Source organism: Dromiciops gliroides, chromosome 4, assembly GCF_019393635.1.
Source record: "Dromiciops gliroides isolate mDroGli1 chromosome 4, mDroGli1.pri, whole genome shotgun sequence".
NCBI lineage: Eukaryota > Metazoa > Chordata > Mammalia > Microbiotheria > Microbiotheriidae > Dromiciops > Dromiciops gliroides.
The window spans coordinates 93,119,503-93,142,855 of record NC_057864.1 but is presented as its reverse complement, the minus strand read 5'-3'; the positions used below and the strand labels follow the sequence as shown (position 1 = coordinate 93,142,855).

At 35.2% G+C, this 23,353-nt stretch overlaps 1 protein-coding gene across 3 annotated transcripts in view; it reads left to right on the top strand.

The window, feature by feature from the left end:
• Positions 1–23,353, top strand: part of KCNT2 (potassium sodium-activated channel subfamily T member 2) — a 545,987-nt gene that overhangs the window by 354,258 nt on the left and 168,376 nt on the right. For all 3 annotated transcript variants that reach the window (XM_043999339.1, XM_043999341.1, XM_043999340.1), the window contains one exon: positions 10,988–11,096. In XM_043999339.1, coding sequence (XP_043855274.1) covers positions 10,988–11,096 — 109 coding nt within the window. The remainder of the gene's footprint in view (positions 1–10,987; positions 11,097–23,353) is intronic.

The window sequence follows — 23,353 nt, the reverse complement described above, 5'->3', positions numbered from 1 at the left end:
GCTAAACCTGTAGTCAGGAAGACCTGGGTGCTTGGTAGGTGTATGATTATGAAAAATTCACTTAACCTCTGTGTGCCTCTGTTTCTTTATTTGTAAAGTAGGGATAATGAACTAAAAATACCTCATAGGGTTTTTGCCAGGCTCAAAGAAGATAGTGTATGTAAAGTACTTCAGAAACTTTAAATATTCTATCAATTCCTACTATTAGTATTATTATAACTGTTTGATATATAGAGTGAAGAGTAGTACTAGAATGGGAATAAATCACCTGGGGTGGGGTGGAGTAGTTGCTGGGTTTGTTTTTGTTTTTGTTTTTGTGTTTTGGGAATAACAATCTCTGCCTTTTGTAGCAGATTGACCTGATTTCCTGTTGAAGAAGTTACTAATTCCATCTAATTAAAAGAGGTTGCCTTATTTCTTAGTAAGGGGATTAGATTGAAATATAAAGTTGATTCTGTAATTAACACTGCTACTAAGTTATAAGAATTCTTTCTTGATCTGTCCCTACTCAATTGTCTTACAAAGAAAGTGATAATAATAGCATAACTCTGGTTAACACAAGAAGTCTATGCCAAGTACCAAATCAAATAAGAGTACATGTAGCAAGTAACTCAAAGTCAGCATCCGATATCTAGAGACTTTGTTTCTTTCTTTAATGTTTCTTTATGTTTTTTTATTGATAATTTTGCATCTTGATCAATCCTCTCTCCTTCCCCCTCCGTTTCTGTCTCTATTTCTGTCTGTCTCTCTGCCTCCCTCTCATTCAATTAAGCCAAATTATCTTATTTTTATTATTAAATCCACTCTAGGACTCCTTCAGAAAGCAGCATATTTTTCAAATTATGTGCTTTCCCTTCCCGTTGATTGTAGAGAAGGAATAGCAATGCCCCATCACCACTGAAGGCTCATCCAAGGGATTTCAAATATTTGTCCATTCTGAGTCCAATGACCAAGATACACAGAAGTATATTGGCCTTTGTAAAAAACGAAAATCTGTGTGTCCTGAGACACTTTCATTTTAGATTCACTTTTTTTTTATTTTGTTGAGGCAATTGGGGTTAAGTGACTTGCCCAGGGTCACACAGCTAGTAAGTGTCATGTGTCTGAGGCTGGATTTGAACTCAGGTCCTCCTGAATCCAGGGCCAGTGCTCTATCCACTGCGCCACCTAGCTGCCCCCTTAGATTCACTTTTAAAATAATAAATACCCTCCTACATACATACCTATAAAAAGATAAGCACAAAAGAACACACTGAGGGTATTGCAGTAGATTTGCCATAACATGCCTTCTTAAGATGTACATTTCACAAATCCTGTATCCTATAGATTTGTAATACATTTCTTAGTACCATAGTTGCCCAAGATAAGAACTTTTTCCCTTTTAAATTAGGTCTCTGGTCATTGTTAGCTTTAACACAAAACATGTAACAACTATGCAACCATATACATATGTGTATGTTCACATATATGTGTTCTTTTCTCCATATGTGTGTATATGTATATATATATATATTTATATTAATACATACCTATATATTCTATATGTATGGGTATATACATGTATGTATAGAAATATACACATATAGCAATATCTTCTATATAATTATATATATTTATTGATATATGTATAATATATCATATAAGGTACACAATGATCTATATGTATAATATATTACATACAATATATATGTGCATGTGATATAAATATGCTTGTTATAGAGGAAGTACCTCACCTGTAGTTTGCTATATATTTACATAGACATACACACAAATATGTGCATATTTGTGTGAATGTGTAAATATATAATGCAGGCATATGTATGTATAAATATATACAAATGAAGATACATATATATACACACACACACATATGTACACATATATACGTGTGTGTATCCGCACATATATAAGATATGGGTATATAGGATATAAGTATGCATTTATGATATAAATATATGATACATATAGTGATATATATGTATATATGTATTCATACCACACATACACATGTGTATTTATATCATAAATATATATGTACTCACATGTATTTATATATACATATGTGTATTGATATAATGTATATCATTACATGTACCATATATTTATATCATAAATACATAGTTATATCCTATGTACCTATATCTTCTATTTTTGTGGATATATACATATGTATATGTATGTGTGAAAAGATCTGTCTTCTTCATATATATTTATACCTACATATGCCTGTATTATATATTTACATATGCACAAAAATGTACGTGTGTGTGTGTGTGTGCGTGTGTATGTGTATGTGTATGTGTGTGTGTGTGATGTAAATATATAGCCAAAAAACAGGTGAGGTACTTCCTTTACCAATACACAGTATCTTCTCTGGAATTCATTGTCCTAGAGAATTTCCTTGGGACTCTGAGACATTCAATGAATTGCTCAGGGTCACAACAGCCAGTAGGTGTCAGAGGTAGGAATCCTGTTTTCCCTGATTGAGATGTTCCCTCTATCCCTACAATCCAAGCCTGTGCTTTCATCCCAGTAAGGCATTTTCACTGAGCAAATTTCCAAATCAGAACCTTCTCTGAAATTTAAAGCATTGGAGGGCTGCCTGACTATACTGAAAGATTAACTGACTCTAAGGCTGGGACACTATATCATGCCGCTTCTTATGTCCTAATAAGCAAAATGAATCAGTTCATATTTCTTAAGCATCTCTTTAAAATATTCCATATTATTTCAGTGAAGCTGAAGAGGTGAAAAACCAAAGTGAAAAACATTATTCCGATGAAAATCATTGCCTTTCAACTGAACACCAAAGTGGTGATTAAGATTTTACTAAGAGGTCATGCTAGCTTTAAAGAGCCAAAAATTATATGATTATGCTGAACTCTGTTCTTTCTAGCTTACCCTACACTACTCCCCTTTATGTACTCCGTACTTTAGCCAAATTGTATTAACCATTATCCCTTGAGTATGTTTGAGACTTTCCTGAATTTTGTTTAAATGATGTCTTTCTAGTCTTATTGATGAGTCATTTAGTAGAATGGAAAGGTCTTTTCTTTTCCCCTTCTGCATACACAAATATAATTTATTCATTGAGCACAGAATAATCCTTTACTTTTATTGTTATGATAGAATTCATTTGAAGCTAATACTCTTAAATGAAATTCTCTCCCCCAAAAAATCTGTTACTAAGCTATTCTAAGTCTTTTTAAAAGCTTCCATGTACACTCCTTTAGCTGAGTGTAGCCTTGGAAAATATGTATTACACACTCTTTTTGACAGATAGAATGCCTTTTTTTTATACTGACAGTTATTTGATTGCTGACACTGCAAAATTTAGTGAATCATTCTTTTTTTTTGTTTTTTTTGTTCTTCTAACAGCAGTGTTCCTAGAACCAGGAGAAATGATTCCAACCCTAGAATTATTTTCTGTACATTGCTCTTTTTTTGTTGTTTGTTTTGTTTTGTCCTGAATTAAATCATACTGATAAAATGAATAGGTAGCATAAAGACTCATACCCTGGAATTAATAATATTTCATGAATGCATTCATATGTTAAACCATCTCACAAGATGTCTTTATTAGAATGCTTACTTTTAGAAATTCATTGTTAAATCATGGATATGAAAGAGGCACAGCAGCTGTTTTGGTGGTTTGATTGTTCTCCTGCTTGATAAAGGACTGGAATCTAATCAAAAATTAATATTCTGTGGTTGAAAAGAGTTATTACGGTCAAAACACTTTCTGATGATGTCATTAGAAGAATGTTTCATTTCTGGAAGAATTTTAACTACCAAAGACTAACGAAAAGGAAACAAATTTGTACATCTACTTAGTTTTCTATATAAGCATTTATTTATTTTTAAAGCAGAAAAGCCTTTCAATATTTTTATATCTCTTCTTTTATATTTTTTAAAACTAATAAATATTTTTATTTAAAGTTTGAGTTCCAAATCATATCTCTCCTTCCCTTCCTACTTTCTCCCCATCCCTGAGGTGGGAGGCAGTCAGATATAGGTTATACATGTGCAATTAAAACATTTATTTAAAAGAAAATAATGATATTTAAGTCAAAGGACAAATGATATTATAAGGGAAAAAAGTCTAACAGAATGAACCTGATGACACGTTGACACCAAGAAGACATATTCACTCATGCTGTGCAATTTTATAAATCTACGTTTTGTTTATCTTTAAGGTACAAAAGTAATAATATAGCACAAACAAGGGGCTGATGTGGATCCTTTTGTCATTACATCCAAATGATTAACTTTGCATTTCTGTGACTCATTTCGGGGCCTTAGGGTCTTTCCTCTTATATTGATCTTACTGACATGTAGATTATAAGCACCTTGAAGATAGGAACATAAAACTATGTAGCCTCCTGCAGGCCCTCCTAAAGTCAAGAATAGTGCCTTACACATAGTAATTAAATTAATAATAATATAAATAATAATAAAATTAAACTTCTACTAGAAAGCAAGGCATTGTGCTATATGCTGGGAATAGAAAGGAAAAAAATGAAATTGTCTCTGACTTTAAGAAGATTTTATTCTCCTGGGGGCATACAATCAGTACATTTGTAATTAACTAGAAAGTTTATATAAAGTTTTTTTTTTTTTTAAGACTGAAAGAACACTAATAAATGGGTATAATGAGGAAAGAGTTTTTTTAGAAAGTGGGAACCTGAGGTATGATTTGGACGATACTAGGGGTCTAAGAAGCACTGGTACAGCAATAATGATAGTAGTTAATGATCAATTCATAATTGTTACTTGTTGATTTACATATATAGGATTACTCTGTACCCTGTCCTTGCCATATTATCCCCAACAATAATCTATCTGTATATTATCCCCAACAATATTCTGTATATTATCTCTTTCCTATTTCCTCAAATTCTTGTTCACATTAAATGTGTTCATGCATGCTTATTCTTTCAATTTTCTCACAATTGACTCTTTTTTCTCATTCTTTCCTATTTTCCAGTCCCATCATGCATATCACCGACCCCCTTACCCACTTGCATAGAAAGTGGGAAGGAAGTAGGGAAGAGGATAGAGATATTTGTTTTTTGCATTGTAAGCTCATTTTTCATCTTTGTATCCCTCTTATACAGTCCGATGCCTCAAAAACAATAGGTACATAATAAGCATTGTTTGCATTAATATTTCTTTGTATATTTTACAAGATAACTTAGTTCACTCTTAACCATGTTTGTTCTACTCTTTTCAGTCTGAAGACAATCTTCCTTGGTAGAAAAGTTGGAAACAAAATGGGAGTGGACAAGTTCCACTTTCCTCTTTCATCTATTATAATTTCTTATCCCATTCTTATTCTGATTCAGAATAGTTTAAGGATCCTTATTTAGAAAATATCCTTTTCTATGAGCTTATTTATTCTGGGCTTTGGCCCTCCTGGTATTAGTCTGATAGATTTGTGCTGGGGTTTTTCATATTTATCTTTGGTGACTGCCTCCATCTTTTGTATTATTTTGTTACTTTTTGTATTATTCTTTGAAAATAGGAAGTCATTAGAGAATTTTATGTATGCTACATTGATGACTCTCCATTCTCTTGCTCATTGTGTTTGTATGATCACAATTTTGTATTTTAAAAAAAGCAACCATCTTGAATATTTTTCACATTAAAATATTTCTAATCATGCTATCATGCTTATATTTTTCTCCAAACATTTTGAAGTCTAATTTCCAAAAATGTGTATGCTCAGTATTTCCTTAAATATAAGAATTGCTAAGTTACAAAGGCCACCTTCTCCCTAGGGTGTTGTCATTTCCATATTGTCAATAACAGTTTCTTCCTTGGTTAGAAATAAATCTAGAGTAGCAATTACCCTTGACACTTTCTCTAAGTTTTCAAAGTAGGTGATAAGTGAACTGATTTTTTTCCTCTGAGAAATAAAAATTTCAGCGAAGAAATCCAAAAATTCAACATATACTCTTGGTTTGTGCAGAATAAGTCTTCTAGCAGATTCCCAGGTGCCCAAAGGCCAACAAATGAACTATATTTTGCATTTGTGCGATTTGTGTAATTTTCAATGAGAAATTATTATCTATATTCTCTGTATGACTGGGTAGTACATAGCATTTTTACCAGAATCAGATCGGATATATAAAGCACTTTGAAAACCTTAAAAAACTGTGAAAACATTATTATTATGAAGACATATCCCCTTTGTTTCTATTCCTTTTTATTTTTATTCAAATCCTCTCCACTTTAGGTTAATGGATTTTTATTCAAATTTGCTTTCTGGATATATAACATATTTGTCAGGATCCATCAAATATCAAAATCACAGACCTTCAGAAATGAAAAGTTCTTCAAAGACCATTCAGACTAACCTATATCAGATTGAGACTCTTCTTTACAACAATCTCTTTCAAATGATTTACCAAATTACATTTGAACACATCTAAAAATAGGGAGAGTTCATTAGCTCCTGAAGCAGTCCATTATACTATTGAATAGTTCATTGAATTGTTAAGAAGTTGCACTCTTTCCCTCTCACCCCTTAAATCAAGCCTGAATCTGCCTCTCATTAACCTACACCTATTACTCCCATTTCTATCTTCTAGAAGAAAACCAGAACATGTCTAATCCTTCATGGATAAAATAGTTTGTAAGGACTTGAAGAAAGCCTTCATGTCCCCTCTAAATATTTACTCTTTCCCAATATAAATATTCCTAGTTCCTTTACCTGGTCTTTGTGTAGTTTTCACCTTCAGAGACATTTCCTCTGAATACTTTCCAGGTAATTAATGTCATCACAAAATATGGAACTTGGAACTGAATACAATGAAAAATAAGAGCACAGATTTCTTTGAATAGGATGGAGTAAATCAGGACAATCAACTAACTTGTTCTGTAGGCAGGTTGCTCAGTGGATAGAGAGGAGGATGTGAGTTTAGGCAAGACATGAGTATAAATGTGACCTCACACATTAAATATTTGTGGTATTATGGACAGATTAATTTACCTTAGTTTCCTCCAGTGTAAAATGGGGATAATAATAGCACCTATCTCACAGGGTTGTTTTGATGATCAAATTATAATATTTTAGAGTGTTTAGCAGAGTACCTGGCACATAGTAGGTGCTGAGTAAATGCTTATTCCTTTCCTTTCCTCTTTCTAGTCTTTATGTCATTTTAAATGAATCTTAAGATTATATTACTTTTGGGTGGCTACCATTAATTTCTGATGTACAATAAGCTTACAGTTCACCAAGTCTCATTTTTTTTAGAAAAAGGAATTATTTAGTTATATCTCCACATTTATAGTCATATAAATTATTTTTGAACCCTAATTCAAAATTGTATGCATATATCTATTAATTTTATAATTAATTAGAGATTACTGAATCAGTTGCAGCAGTTGTGATTTCCATACTTAGCCAACAGAGGATCAAAAGTATATTACAGGGGCAACTAGGTGGCGCAGTGGATAGAGCACTGGCCCTGGATTCAGGAGGACCTGAGGTCAAATCCAGCCTCAGACACTTGACACTTAACTAGCTGTGTGACCTTGGGCAAGTCACTTAACCCCAATTGCCTCACCAAAAAAAAAAAAGTATATTACAGGGGTTCCTTTGCTGACAGAGGGCATGTCTCATTGGCCAAACTTGGATTTGAGTTGAAGTCCTCGTTTTTTGTCACAGAGTTGGAGGACTACTAGCATTCCAGAGCTTATGGATGAAGGAAAGCTGGGACACTGGTTACTGTTCTAGAGCATAAAAGAGTGCTTGTGGTTGCTCACTAACCATAACACAGGCCAGGAAGATAGTAAACACACCTTTCCCTATATCATATAACCTTGGAAGAACCAAAAACTTACAGGTCCCCATAATTATCTCAGGAAAAAAAAAAAACTATGAACCCTCATCTCCCAGAAACTTGGGGCAATGCCCCCTCCATTCTAGAAGTAGAGCCTCACTTTAGCATAGAACTAAAAGTCAAGAAATAGGCTGAAAAAAATGAACGAAGAGCAGAAAAAAATGATGACTAGAGAAAATTACTATGGTGACAGGGAAGATCAAAACAAACTCAGAAGAAGACAACAAAGTCACAACTACTACATACAAAGCCTCAAAGCAAAATATGAATTAGTCTTGGGCCATGGAAGAGCTCAAAGAACATTTTAAAAATGAACAAGAGAGGTAGAGGAAAAATTGAAAAGAGAAATAATAGATATGCAAAAAAATCATGAAAGATGAGTCAACAATTTGGTAAAAAAAAATACTGGAGAAAATAACACCTTAAACAGAATAGGCCAAATAGCAAAAGAGACACAATAATCCATGAAGAAAATAATACAGTGAAAAGCAAAATTGGCCCTAACCGAAAAATATATACAAAAATTCACTGAAGAAAAATACTCCTGAAAAAGTAGAACTGGTCAAATGTTAAAAAAAAAAGGTACAAAAATTCACTGAAGCTGAAAATAATTCCTTAAAAATTAGAATTGTACAGGTGAAAATTAATGACTTCATGAGACATCAAATAACAAAATCAAATCAAAAGAATGAAGAAATAGAAATACATTTGAATTGTCTCATTGGAAATACCACTGACTTGGAAAATAGATTCAGGAGAGATAATTTTTTTTTTTTGGTCAGGCAAATGGGCTTAAGTGACTTGCCCAGGGTCACACAGCTAGTAAGTGTCAAGGGTCTGAGGCCAGATTTGAACTCAGGTCCTCCTGAATCCAGGGCTGGTGCTCTATCCACTGCACCACCTAGCTGCCCCCAGACATAATTTAAGAATTATTAGGCTACCTGAAAGCCATGATAAAATAAATGACAGTCTATACATCATCTTTCAAGAAATTATCAAGGAAAACTGTTGTAATATTCTAGTAACAAATGGTAAAATGTAAATAGAGGAATGAGATCTCAAAATAAAAACTCCCAGCAATATCATAGCCAAATGCCAGAGCTCCCATATTAAGGAGAAAATATTACAAGCAGACAAAAAAAAAAAGAAATGATTCAAATATGATGGAACCTCAGTCAGGATAACACAAGATTTAGTAGTTTTTATATGAAAGGATAAGAGGGTTTTAAATATGATCTTCCAGAGGGAAAAGAGCTAGGATAATAATGAAGAATCATCTAACCAGCAAAACTTCAGGAGAAAATGGATATTCAATGAAATAGAAGACTTTCAAGCACTCCTGATAAAAAGAGCAGAGCTGCATGTCTTTCAAATACAAAACTCAAGAGAAGTATACAAACATAAACAGGCAAGAGAAATTATAACAGATTCAATAAGGTTAAGCTGTTTACATTCTTACATGGGAAAAAGTTATTTGTAACTCCTAAAAAAACTTTCTCATAATTAGGGCAGTTAGAAGTGGGTATACATAAACAAAGGGCATAGGTTTGAATTGAATAAGATGGGTGAGAAAGAAGAATGCCCTTGGAGAATACCAAAGGGAGAGATTGATGGGGTAAATTAACTCAAATAAAAGAGGCAAGAAAAACCTTTTACAGTGGAGGGGAAGAAGTGAGAAAACCACACCACACCTATCAGATTGGATAATTTGACAGAAAAGGAATATAATAAATGTTGGCAAAGACATGGGAAAATTGAGACACTAATGTATTGCTGATGAAATTATATATTCATTCAACCATTCTGTAGAATAATTTGGAACTATCCCCAAAGTGCTACAAAACCATGCATTTCCTCTGATTCAAGCAATACCACTACTAGATATGCATCCCAAAGAGATTTAAAGAAAAGGAAAAGGGACCTATATGTACAAAAATATTTATAGTAGTTCTTTAGTGTTAGCAAAGAATTTGAAATATAGGGGATGCCCATCAATTAGGTAATTACTGAACAAGTCATTGCCTATGATTATGATGAAATACTATTGTGTAACAAATGATGAGCAGGATGCTCATAGAAAAACCTAGAAAGATTTTCTTGAAATGATGCAAAGGTAAATGAGCAGAACCAGAAAAATATTCTATACATCTAACAGTAATATTATATCATGATCAACTTGACTATTCTTAGCATTACAGTGGGCCAAGATAATGCTGAATGTTGAAATGCTATCCATCTACAGAGAAAGAACTGTTTCAATCTGAATGCAGATTGAAGCATACTTTTTCTTTTCTTTCTTTTTTTTGTTTTTTTTCAACTTTCTTTTAGAACATGACTAATGTGGAAATATGTTTTGCATGACTGCAAATGTATAACCCATATCAAATTGTTTTTCTTCCCAATAAAGGGAGGAAAAGTGGAAGGGAGGGAGAGAATTTGGAACTCAAAAAATCTTTAAATGGATGTTAAAATTGTTTTTACATGTAGTCATGTAATTGGTAAAATAAAATATTAAAACACATGTATCCTCCTGCCCCCTAGTCTTTAAGTGTCCTCAAGATTTAAGTCACCAGACAGATAATCCAAATTTCTTCTTTGCTAATTCATTCTTATTTGAATTCTCAGGAGTGGGCAATAATCAGTAGTTTTGATGAAACTTGTCAGATTCTCTGTCATATCTCTTATACACACTTCAGGGAGATAGCATGCTTGGTAATTAACGGTGTCTGTTCTACATCTATATACAGCTGTTCCCCTTCACTTCATCAAGGAATCACCAAGCAGCAGCACATATTTCTTCCTGAGTTCAATAAAGCAATTCTTTATACATTCTAGTGGTAGCGAAGCCTCATTTTCTGTTCTAGATTCAATAGGATTCTCGTTTCTTTAAAAGTACAGATTAAAACAGTAGCAACAACAACAATACTATAGAAATACCCCCATGCTTTTTGTATTCCTATAATAATGCACATTTTCTTTGCTTTCTTTTTCTCTTCTGTGTCCATCCCTCCTTTCCCCCACCCATACCCCAGTCAAAATTTGCTGGCCACTTGACACTGGTATTGATTTTTCTGTGTCCTCAGATCTCCATTTTTAGCCACATCATCATCATCTTTATTATTTATTTTTCGTTCTTTTAGGATCACCAAACAATTCTGAGAGCTTGGGCAGTTAAAGATTTTGCTCCAAATTGTCCTTTGTATGTGCAGATATTGAAGCCTGAAAATAAATTCCACATCAAATTTGCTGGTAAGTTTAGCATTAATAGACATATTTTTACAACTCATTGAAATGTATTTTAATTAGTGGAAACTTAGTAAACAGGTGATGGCCTAGACAAAATGATACGTTTACTCCATTTTTTGGAATAGGCTTCATTTTTTCCAGAGTTATATGCTACCATGGAGCCAAATGTTTTTAGTTTGATTTGATAATTTTATATATACAGTCAGTTAATGGATGGTTGGTTTATCAGGGTAATTTCAACAGCTGAGAGAGGCAATACAGCATAATTGATAGAAGGGTTACTTAGATTCAGAAAGAGCTGGATTCAAGTCCTACTTCTGACACATCCTAGCCAAACTACCATGCATATAAACTCTAAGTGCCTCAAAAAGATCTCTTACTTTTCATTATAGATGAGTTTCAAGCCTACATCCCAAGATAGAGTTTACACGTCAGGATTTCTCTACCCTGATAAAATCACAAATATGAAACAAACAAATAAGCAAATGAACAGTAAAACAAAACAAAACTAAACTAAACTGTAGCTGGACATAGCAACCAACCAGAATTAATCTGAGAGTGGTAGACTCAGTATATAGTATATGTAACCAAATGAATTGTTAAATGTTTGAAAATTAACCTTGACTACATGTAATGACTCTTGTGTAAGTAATATCTAACAATATTTATTTATATGTTATTGAAGATGACTTTGAAAACAGCACTGAGTGATACTACTGTTTTGCATTTTTTTTTTTACATTTCTTTGTAACCTCAGAGCTTTAGCACAGCACTTGACACATGCTCAGCACTTAATAAATTTTTATTGACTGACTGACAATAATGCCATCAGGGAAAATAACAAAGAGGGGAAATTAACCAGTTTGATGAAAGATCATGCTAACAATTGAAAGAACTGGGAATGTTTAGCTTGGACAACAGATTTGGGGGCTGGGGAAGAGGTGGGGCAGGAGAGTTGACAAGTCATTTGAAGAGCCCTTATATGTAATAGGGATTAGACTTACTCTTCTTTGACCTCATATCGATGATCTATAGGTGGTTTAGCAAGATGAATTGCCATTATAATGTTAATTAAATAATAGCATATATAAGCATTCTCCATGTTGTCCTTAACTTGTAGTTCATTACTGTGTGTCCCAATAGATTAAGTGAATTAATATATTTTAATTTAATAAATTAAGCACTTTCAGCCAAATGGTATTGTGCTTAAATTTTCATTTTGCTGTGGTTTGGCCAGTAATATTGGTATGAGTGAGTCTTTTTTTTAAGATTGTTTTATTGGTAGAAACTCTCTCAATATTTCATGTTTACATCACCTCCTGAAATTCCATTTTATAGATTCACATTATCTGTATATTTTTATGGCTGAGATTACAACTTCTCAGGAGGGCTTTATTCATATAATGCAATGATCAAAGCACCCTACCCTCATTAAAATGTCATGAAAAGGGCTTGAGAGTGATGTATAGAGTTCTTAAACCATTAAAGTCCTTTCTTTATTTAAACATATGGTGAAGAAAGGATGGGAATTTATTAAGAAAGGCAGTGCATTTGTAGTCACTTAATGCGCAGTAAATTAAATATCATCTGCTTTTATTTCTAAATCACGTCCATTTGGAAGCATTAAGAATCATTATCTTGCATATTCATGAATCACATGCAATAGTAATTCTAATTATGCTATATGGAGAATGAATTTTATTTTATTCCATTTATTTAAAATGTGTCTTGTTTTATCTTGAATTGTGCAAATATTATTTAAGGTTTATATATGTATTCAATTGTCTTTTTTAAAATTAAGGATATTCATATTATAAAGCTAGGTTCAAAAATAGAGATATTTCAATGATCTATTATAACAAAAGGTAAAAACATTAGGGGGCCCTCAAAGTCCCAAACTAACAATTAGTTCTTTCTGGATACGGAATCCATCTACAGGTAAATATGCTTTTTAGGGGGGCTGAATATGTGGGAATTAGCAGAGTTGGTTCATGATCCCTCTACATCCAAATGAGCCAATGCCCAAACTGCTGAAATAGTAGAAAGTGCTAATGATAAAGGAATTCATGTGTCTTTGTCACTGCTTTTTTTTTTTTGCTTTCCCTGCTTGTACCCTACCCTTCAATGACTTTAATCCAATACCTCCCTAACCCACCAATACAAAAATGTGCTTTAAGTTTTCTCATGTGATAATTATTTTAGTATTTAATAAATATTTAAACCACATCTTCTTTATTTCTTATCCAGTAACACAATTTCCCCCATGTCATTTCTACCTATGAATAGAATGCTCGAAGTGAAGTCAGAAAGATCTGAGTTCAAATCCTGTCCAATATATAGTTGTATGATCCTGGGCAAGTCACTTTGGCTCATTTATCCTCAGTTTACTTATCTATAAAAAGGAGAGAATAGAAAGTCACATTAACTCAAAAGAGTATTGTGAAGATAAATTAGGTAATATATTCATAACACTTTGAAAACTCTCAAACACCATATAAATCTTCATTGCTGTTATTACTTCTAAGGAAATGTGTGCAATTCCAGGTAGATAAAAATTCCTCCCACATGTATACACTGTTTAACCATTGCCTCCATTACCAGAGATGACATTCTAATTCCGCTTATCCAGATATAGTCCCTTAAGTAAATGTGAGCACTGTTTTTTCCGTTCATAAGCTTGTAAGATAACCTATATCTAGAACTGCAAAATTTTTGAAAGGTGGAGGGAAGGAAAAAGGAAAGAAAAGATGGACAAAAATTCTATGAACCGGCGGAGCCAAGATGGCGGAAGAGAGGCTGTGACTCCCACAAGCTCCAGATAAACCCGTCCATTCACGCCCAAATAATGCAGTAAAAATCAAAACCCAGAACAGCCTAATGCACGTAAGAACAGAGTGAGACTGTTTCTCCGCAAAAGAGGGCGATTCTGATCACCTACTGATCAGGCTGAACAGCTCAGCACGGTCCGGACCCAGCCAGGGACAGTGCTTCCAACACGTCAGAGTCTTCAGCACCAGCAGCTTCTGAGGCTCCGATCACAGACTGGTGAGGGGGTTCGGAGGTAGGCCGGGTGAAGTGGAGGCAGTATCTGCTGGAGTTGGGGCAAAGCGCCCTGGGTCTGAACCAGTGGGCTGAATCGAGTGGTGGTGGCCCAGTGGGGGAGGGGTAAAAGCACGCCAAGCTTCCGACCATAGAGAATCAGAGTTCAATCAGACTTCTGTTTCCGGGTCAAAGAGAAAGCGGCTGTGATTACTCACAAGCCAGGCAGGCTGAGAAGAAGCCCAATCACCCCCTGGGCCACGCTGTAGCACCAACGGTGTGTCCGGGAAGCAGCGCTACACTTTAAGGAGTAAAAAGCCAAGAAACAGTAAGCCAGGATGAGTAGGCAGAGAAAGCAGAAGACCATCGAAAACTTCTTTGGGGGAAAGGTAGACCACAATACATCCTCAGAAGAAGAAGATAATAATAGGGTCAAAGCTCCAACATCCAAAGCTTCCAAGAAAAATATGAACTGGTCTCAGGCCATGGAAGCTCTCAAAAGGGACTTTGAAGAGAAAGTAGGAGAGATAGAACGAAGATGTAGAGAAAGAGAGGAAGGAATGGAAAGAGAAATGAGAGCAATGCAGGAGAGTCATGAGAAAAAAGTCAACAGTTTGAAAAGCCAAATGGAAAAGGAGATTAAAAAACTGTCTGCTGAAAATAATTGCCTAAGAATTAGGATTGAACAAATGGAAGCTAGTGAGCTTATGAGAAACCAAGACACAGTAAAGCAAATCCAATTGAATGAAAAAATAGAAGGCAATGTGAAATATCTCCTTGGAAAAACAGCTGACCTAGAAAATAAATCTAGGAGAGATAATTTGAAAATCATTGGACTACCTGAAAACCATGACCAAAACAAGAGTTTAGACACCATCCTCCAAGAGATTGTGAGGGAAAATTGCCCTGATATTCTTGAAGCAGAAGCTAAAATAGAAATTGAAAGAATCCACCGATCACCTCCTGAAAGAGATCCCAAAAGGAAAACCTCCAGGAATATTATAGCCAAATTCCAGAACTCCCAGGTCAAGGAGAAAATATTGCAAGCAGCTAGAAAAAAGGAATTTAAATACTGTGGAGCTCCAATAAGGATAAAGCAAGATCTAGCAGCTTCTACATTAAAGGACCGGAGGGCATGGAATATGATATTCCAGAGGGCAAAGGAACTGGGACTACAGCCAAAAATCACGTACCCAGCAAAACTAAGCATCCTCTTTCAGAGGCAAACATGGAACTTCAAGGAGAAAGAAGACTTTCAGGCATTTGTTATGAAAAGACCTGAACTGAATAGAAAATTTGACTTTCAAATACAACACCCCGGAGAAGCATAAAAAGATAAACAGGAAAAAGACTTCATGAGGGATATTAAAAGATCAAACTGTTAACATTCCTATATGGGAAGATAATACAGAGGACACAGGTCTGAACTGAATACGAAGGGAAGTTATGTTTTGTTCTTTGTGGGGTGTCTTATGTATGGGGCCGGATTTGGGCTTGGGGCCTCCTGGGTCCAGGGCTGGTGCATTGTCCACTGTGCCACCTAACTAACCCATAATGACATCCTTAAAATAGGGTTGAGGTGTAGGAGAAATAGACTGGGGGAGGGGGAAGGGGAGAGATGGTCTGGGGAGAGGTTATTCATATGAAGGAAACAAGAAAAAAGCTTATGGAGGGGAGGGGAAGAGGGGGAAGGAATTGGGGAGTGATTGAACCTTAATATCATCAGAATTGACTCAAAGAAGGACTAACATACATACTCAAGTGGGTATAGTAATATATTTTGCCCTGAGGGAGGGGAGGGAGATAAGGGGGGGGAGGGGAAGGAGGGAAGGGCAGATTCTGGGAGAGAGTAGTAAAAAGCAAAATACTTTCAAGGAAGGTGAAGACGTTCTGCATAACGGCACAAGTATGAAATATTGAATTGCTTGATTTCATAGGGAGGGTTGAGGAGAGAGGGAGGAAGAAAATTTGGAACATAGAATTAGCTCAAAGACCTTAAACTCATCAGAGTTGGCTCATGGAGGGAATAACATTCACACCCAGTTGGGAGGAGTAATCTATTTAACCTTACAGGAAAGTATGAGGGGAAGAGGATAAGGAAGGAAGGGTGGAAAAAAAGGGAGTGTAGAGTAGGGGAGGGGACAGTCAGAAGTAAAATACTTTTGAGGAGGAATAGTTTAAAAGAAGATGGAAAATAGAGTAAATATCATGGGAAGGGAATAGGATGGAGGGAAATAGTTATGATGACTTTGCTGGGCTAATACAAAGAAAATTCTTTGTCAAGTTTAAGGTACATTATTTAGGGTATGATGAACAGGATACTATTAGAAAAACCTGGAAAGACCTACATGAACTGAAGCAGAGTGAAATGCACTGTATGCAAAATAACAGCAATAGTGTAAAATGATCTGCTGGGAAGCATGTGGTTATTTTCAGCAAGGCAATGGTCCAATATAACCCTGAAGGACTATGAAAATGGCAACCCATCTACAGAGAAAGAAGTGATAGTATCTGAAATAGTTGGAAACACATTTTTTTTTTCTTTTCTCTCTTTTTTTTCTTTTTTGGTGAGGCAATTGGGGTCGGGTGGCTTGCCTGGGGTCATGTGGCTGGTGGGTGTTGGGTGTGTGGGGCTGGATTTGGGCTCGGGTGCTCCTGGTTCCAGGGCCGGTGCTCTTTCCGCTGCACCACCTAGCTGCCCCTGGAAACACATTTTTTAAAAAAATGTTTTTTCTCTTTGACAATTCCTCAGTCTGAAGTTTTGGGAGTTTTTTGACTGTTTTTTCCTCACAACCTAGCTAATGTGGGAATGTTTTCCATGACTACTCATGTATAATTTATTTTGAAATGCTTGAGTTCTAGTGGGTGGGGGTGGGAATAGAGGAGGAAGAGAAGTTGGAACAATTTTTTTTTAATTGATGTTAAAATTTGTTTTTACATATATTTTGGAAAATAAAATTCTATAAAAAAAAAATTCTATGAACCTTTTAAAACTCCCTTTATAGCTCTCAAGTTAGATTAGAAAGTGCAGAACATATGGAAGGAGTCAGAGAAGTATTCCCTTTTACAGCATCTCCAAGAAATGCTCATTCAGCCTCTGTTTAAATACCTCCAGAAATGGGGAGTTCACAGCTTCTTATATCTAATCTATCTAATACTCTACCTAGCTGCCCTACAAAATGGGGATTCATGCAGTAGTTAAAGAGGTTTTAAAATATACAGACTAAAGAGCTTTATAAGTATAGGAACCTAGCAGTAGAAATCAAAGCCATGTAGGAATAAGGAGGAGAACATATCCTTATCATCTTGTCTGCTACTAGAGCTATACATGGGGCTAAGTGAATCAGTAGAGTAAGTGCTGGACCTGGAACAGGAATACCTGAGTTCAAATCTGGCTTATTAGTTTTGTGACAGTGGGCAAGTCATTTAACTACTGTCTGTCTTAGTTTCTTTATTTGTAACATGGGGATAATAATATAATTTACTGGGGCAGCTGGGTGGCGCAGTGTGTAGATCACTGGCCCTGGAGCCAGGAGGATCTGAGTTCAAATTCGGCCTCAGACACTTGACACTTACTAGCTGTGTGACCTTGGGCAAGTCACTTAACCCCGATTGCCTCACACCAAAAAAAATCACAAAAAAAAACCCCAAAACAAACAACAACAAAAAACAAACCAAAAAATCATATAATTTACTTTTCCAGGCTATTGTGAGGATTAAATGAGCTAATATATAAAAAACTTTGTGTGTCTGTAACTGCTATTTATTATTATAACAAAGCAGAACTATAACTTAAGAAACACCATTGGAAACTGTTAATTCAACCTCAATAATATTAGCTTTTTACTTTAGAGGCTATGTCACACTGTTGATTCACTGAGCTTCCAGTTCACCAAAACCCCCAAATCTATTTCAGATAAGATATTGACTCCCCATATCTCTTCTATCCATAAATCAATTTTATCAAGTACCTACTATGTGCCAGATATTGTGCTAAGTTCTGGGTATACAAAAAGAGGAAAAAGTCAATATCTGCACTTAAGCAGCTTACAATCTTAAGGGGGAGACAACATGCAAACAAATATATACAAATCAAGCTATATACAGGATAAATAGGAAATAGTCAAGAAAAGGAAAACACTAGAATTAAGAGGTGTTGGAAAAGACTTCTTGTAAAAGGAGGGATTTTACTTGAGACTTAAAGGAAGCCAGGCAGGTCAATAGTTGGAGTAGAGAAGGAAGAGAGTTCTAGGCATGGGAACAACCAGAGAAAATTCCCAGAACCAAGAGATGGGAAGCTTGTGTCCTTGTATTGAATAGTATGTGTTGGGGAGTAAAGTATAAGAAGATTGAAAAGATAGGGGGCTAGGTTATGAACAGCTTTGAATGCCAACCAGAGTATTTTTTATTTATTCTGGAAGGCAATAGCAAGCCACTGGAATTATTATTGACTCAAGAGGATAACATTATCAGGGGGAAAATCACTTTAGTGGCTGAATGAAGGATTGATTGGAGTGAGGAGACACTTGAAACACACAGATTAACCTGCAGCATATTATGGCAGTCCAGGTGTGAAGTGATGAGGACCTGCACTAGAGGGATGGCAGTGCCAGAAGAGAGAAGGGGAATTATTCAAGAGATGTTGTAAAGGTGAAATTGAAATACCTTGGCAATGGCTTAGATGAGAGTAGTGTTAGGGATAGTGAGGAATATCTATTCTATTCTCTATTTCTGAATTTGACTTCTTTTTAGTCCAAGTATAAGACTTAGATTAATTTCTGTTAAATTAAATTAAATCAAATTTAATTTAATTTGTTTATCCCATGATTTCAGCTGCCAAGATCTTCTTGGATAGTATTTCTGCTATTCATTATATGATCTGGGAGAGATAACATAGTGTAACAGACATTTGACCTCAAAGCAGGAAGACCTGGGTTCATGATAAATACGTAGATAGATGATAAATAAATAGAGCATTTATTAAGTGCTTATTATTTATTAAGTGCTAGACACTGTGCTGAGTATTGGGAATATAGATATAAACAGTCTCTTCCACCAAGGAATTTACATACTAGTGGAGTAAGGTAATGGATGACAAAATGTAAAAAAGAAAAGTTGCACAGGGAAAGGATGGGATGGGGAAAAGTAGACTGTATATTCATGAATTAGTCTAAGTTTGAAGAGAACATGGCTAGCTTAGGTGGTTCCTCAAATGGAAGTTCAAGAAGTGAACTCATCAAGCAAAGGAAAACACCTTTGGTTTAAAAGTGTTAACAGAGAAAGAAGAATGCTCATGCGTGATGGAGTGGAAGTAGAGAGTTGGTCAGGATGGGTTGCGTTGCCTTTGAAAATCTAACTGGGAAGATCATTTAATCTCTCAGGACTCTCTCAAGGCATTCTATAAGACATTTTATAGTACTTTTTTTTCTTTGTATAAAGACCACCTTGTTTTTTGCCTTTCTTTATAATTTAGCTCAGTCTCTGACACAAAGTAAACAATAAATTGCTTTCTTCTCATGTTTGTATATACATAAACTAAATATATATCATACTGAAGCAGAAACCAATCACACTGAAATACAACTATCAAAATAATTTTTAAAAATTCACTGATGCCGGGGCAACTTGGTGGTACAGTGAGGGGCAGCTAGGTGGCAAAGTGGATAAAGCGCTGGCCCTGGATTCAGGAGTACCTGAGTTCAAATCCGGCCTCAGACACTTGACATTTACTCGCTGTGTGACCCTGGGCAAGTCACTTAACCCTCATTGCCCTACCAAAAAACAAAACAAAGCAAAACAAAAATTCACTGATGCCTTTCTCAAAGTTAAAAATCCCTATTCTAAATTACAAAGAAAAAACTGATTTCATTGGCAGATGAAGTTCCTTACCAGGAATATTTTACACCCATAAAATTGTAGGCCTAGGAAGAACAAAATAAAATAAAAATAAAATTATAACTAATCAGCCAATTGTAAAATATTTTTGATGACTAGGGCTAATTTGGGGGCTAAAGCTGACTGGGGTGACTAATCTGGGGACTTTTGACTATTTGGCTATCTGACTGCTATTAATTTAATGTTCCATCAAACTGCTCCACTCCCAAATTGATAAGCAAAATATTAAGAAGCCTCTTAACTAAATGATCAAAGCAAAGTTTATTTATGAGATACTATTTAAAATTAAGAATACAAGGAAATAAAATGTACAACCTGACTGCATTTCGGTACATCTATTTCCACTGCCTCTCTTTCCCACCTGCCCGTGCCTCAAACTTTTTAATACAATAAGGGTCTTAGCTGCCTCCTGCCTCAGGGTATGTTACACTTTCTGTGCTCAGCTACTTTCTTGCAACTCCTCTTAATCTTCACTTTCTCCAACCTGTACCCTGTGCTGACCGCTTCTGTGCTCTCCACTGCCTCCTGGTCAGTCTGTCTGTCAGTTTCTACATCTATTTATGTATGTATCTAGATGAGGAAACTAAGGCTCAAAGATGATAAATAAATTCACCAAAACCCACAAATTTTGGAACTGGGACTTGGGGTCTTCATATTTTTAAGACTAGGGTAAGAAAATTTTATTTCCTTCAATTTGAAGGAAAAAAATTAAAAGAACATTAGAAAAATTTCTTTCTATTCTCTTGAACCTCTATCTTTGTGTGTGTGTGTATGTGTGTGGTTATATCCATGTTCTTGATGTCACCATTATATGGGAGATATGACTGATGATGCTTATGATGATAGTTATTTTACTTATGAACCATGACACAATTATCATACTTCCAAAATACTCACATAAAACAAAACTATTATATTTTATCTTTCCTATGCAACCACATTTCTTTGACAGACTTCATCGCTTTCAGTTCCCTGAAGCCTTCCTCAGCCACATAGTGCATTTTTTCCTGGGAATTTTTGTCTGATTCTGTGTCTCAAAACTCAAATGTCATTAGAACTGTCTCTGTTGTGAGTCTCATTAACAAGGCCTTTTTTTTTATACAAGTCAGGGCTTTTAGTAAAAGTTGTAATTGGGCATATAAGTATAAGGTATGTATGGCATGAGGAAAATAGAAGAATGATTCATTAACTAGTGACATAGAAAGACATTGTATTCTATTCTTTCCTCTCAATTCAATTATGAGAATTTATGTCCCAGGTCATATCTCTCTGCTGAAGTTTACTTGATAGAAGGTCATACATTTGCTATTGAAACTTCTCTACTTTCTCTAAATTAATATTCTTTCTTTATGTTCAGTTCTTAGAATCAATGAAAAATAGGCTAAGTTGAAAAGCTTTTTAAGAAAAGAGTAGATAGATTAGAATTAGTAGCTTCAAATTATAAAAATTAAACCTAATTCTATCTCTCCCCATATGGGAGATCTTATTTTATTTTGTTCAATTCCATTATAAAGAGTAAACATCTAGGTTACCTAAAGTTTCAGCACTTCTTTATCTAGAGTTCTTGAATGAAGCTATAGGAGAGGATAAATTGTATTTAAATTAATCGCCTGCATCTGAGGTAGTTTTGCTGAATCTTCTTGGCAGATGAAGTCATTCAGGGAAATCAGTAAGACACTGCCTCCTGTTAAGCCAAACAATTGCTAGTTAAATTTAACTAAAAATAACTTTAAGAAAAAAACAGAAAGAGGCCATGGACTCTCAAGGTCAGTCACTTCTTCCTTTCACCCTTTTTATTACTGGATTTCTTTTTGCCATTTCATTCATTTTTTTTTTTTATGAAAGGGAGAGGGAAACAAAATGAAATGGGGTCTGTTTTCATCCTTGGGTAGAAACTTTTATAAAGGATGGGAAAAGCCAGTTCATCAAGTGAGGTTTTGGATTGTGGATTTATCCATGCTTTGACTCCACAGTATTTTCCCCAATAGCAAGGAGAAAATTGTACTTCATGAATAAAAGGAAGAAGCATAACTCAAAAGGAAAAGCTTTGACTGAATGAAATATTTTCTGTTTTGAAACTGAAAAGTGACTAGGAGAGTGAATCATTGTGCTAGATTAGTAGGAGTTAGTTCTGGGAGTTTAAAGATGTGTTTCCAGTTGTCAGAAGAAAGGGTATTTTTAAAGAAATCCAGGTAAAATCAATGTATTTTTAATGATATTGTTGACAGTATTGTACAAATATTATCTTCTTCATAGTGGGTATTCCTGACTCCTTTTACATCAACAAGATTGCTGAAAAGCATATATCTTGTCTCCAACTTACACCAGAGAAAAGAATCAGCAAAGGAGAATATCTATCAGGGAACAATGCACTTGGCAAAGAAAGGCTTCCAAGTCAAGGTCTTCTCTATTTCTAGATCAGCTGCCTTCTTGCTCTTTTCTTGAGAAGGACACCTGCCCTTCCTAATGCTTATTTTCTCTCATATCCCCCACCCCCTACTAACCAAATGCTCAGATCCAGAAACTTTCACTATACTTTACTCGGCCCTTAGTAGGCACAGCCTCATATCCCAGATGTGTCCCTTCAAATTTCTCAAAACCTTCCCTTCCCACATCAAATATTATGGGGTTTATGTCATATTTTCTTAGGGCCTTGGTCAGTGGTTAAAGCTAATCCAATGGATTCCATAAACAATAGTGCATCAATAGCTTCCTTATTACTTTGCCCAGGGTTTAGTGGATGAAAGGTTGATTTTGAAGCCAGGAAGGCTTGGAAGATATTTCCACACAGGGAGTTTGGGAGTTTCCAATATGCTGAATCTACCCTCTGCCTCCCACCTCCACACTCACATTTATACTCACACTTTTTCAATTTGAGGATTTGTAAAGGTCTGCCTAGAAAAAGAAACACCCAGCAAAATGAATGTTTAATGAAGGAATTTCAGTAATTATGGCTGGGGAGAGGGAGTTTTGAAGAGAGGAGCTTTTTCCTGGAACTCCTCCATTGGCAGCTGCCTACTTCCCTTACTTTGTCCTTAAAAAATATTCAAAAGGACCAAGCAAGCATGCATTTAGTACTTACTCTGAGAGTGCTGTGGACACAAAGACAATTGTGTGTGTGAAGGCTTACAAATGAACTTGGGCTAATGCCCATAAACTGGGAATGATTAACAAACTCAGAAATGTTTTAAAATGTTTATTCTAGAGTATTTGAAAACTCTAGTTTCCAATGAAGTCTCAGGTCGAATGCAAACATTGCTATTGTCTGGTAGAAATGTTATGTTTGTGTTTTCTAAGTTTCTGGGATATTTTTAGCATTTTGTGTC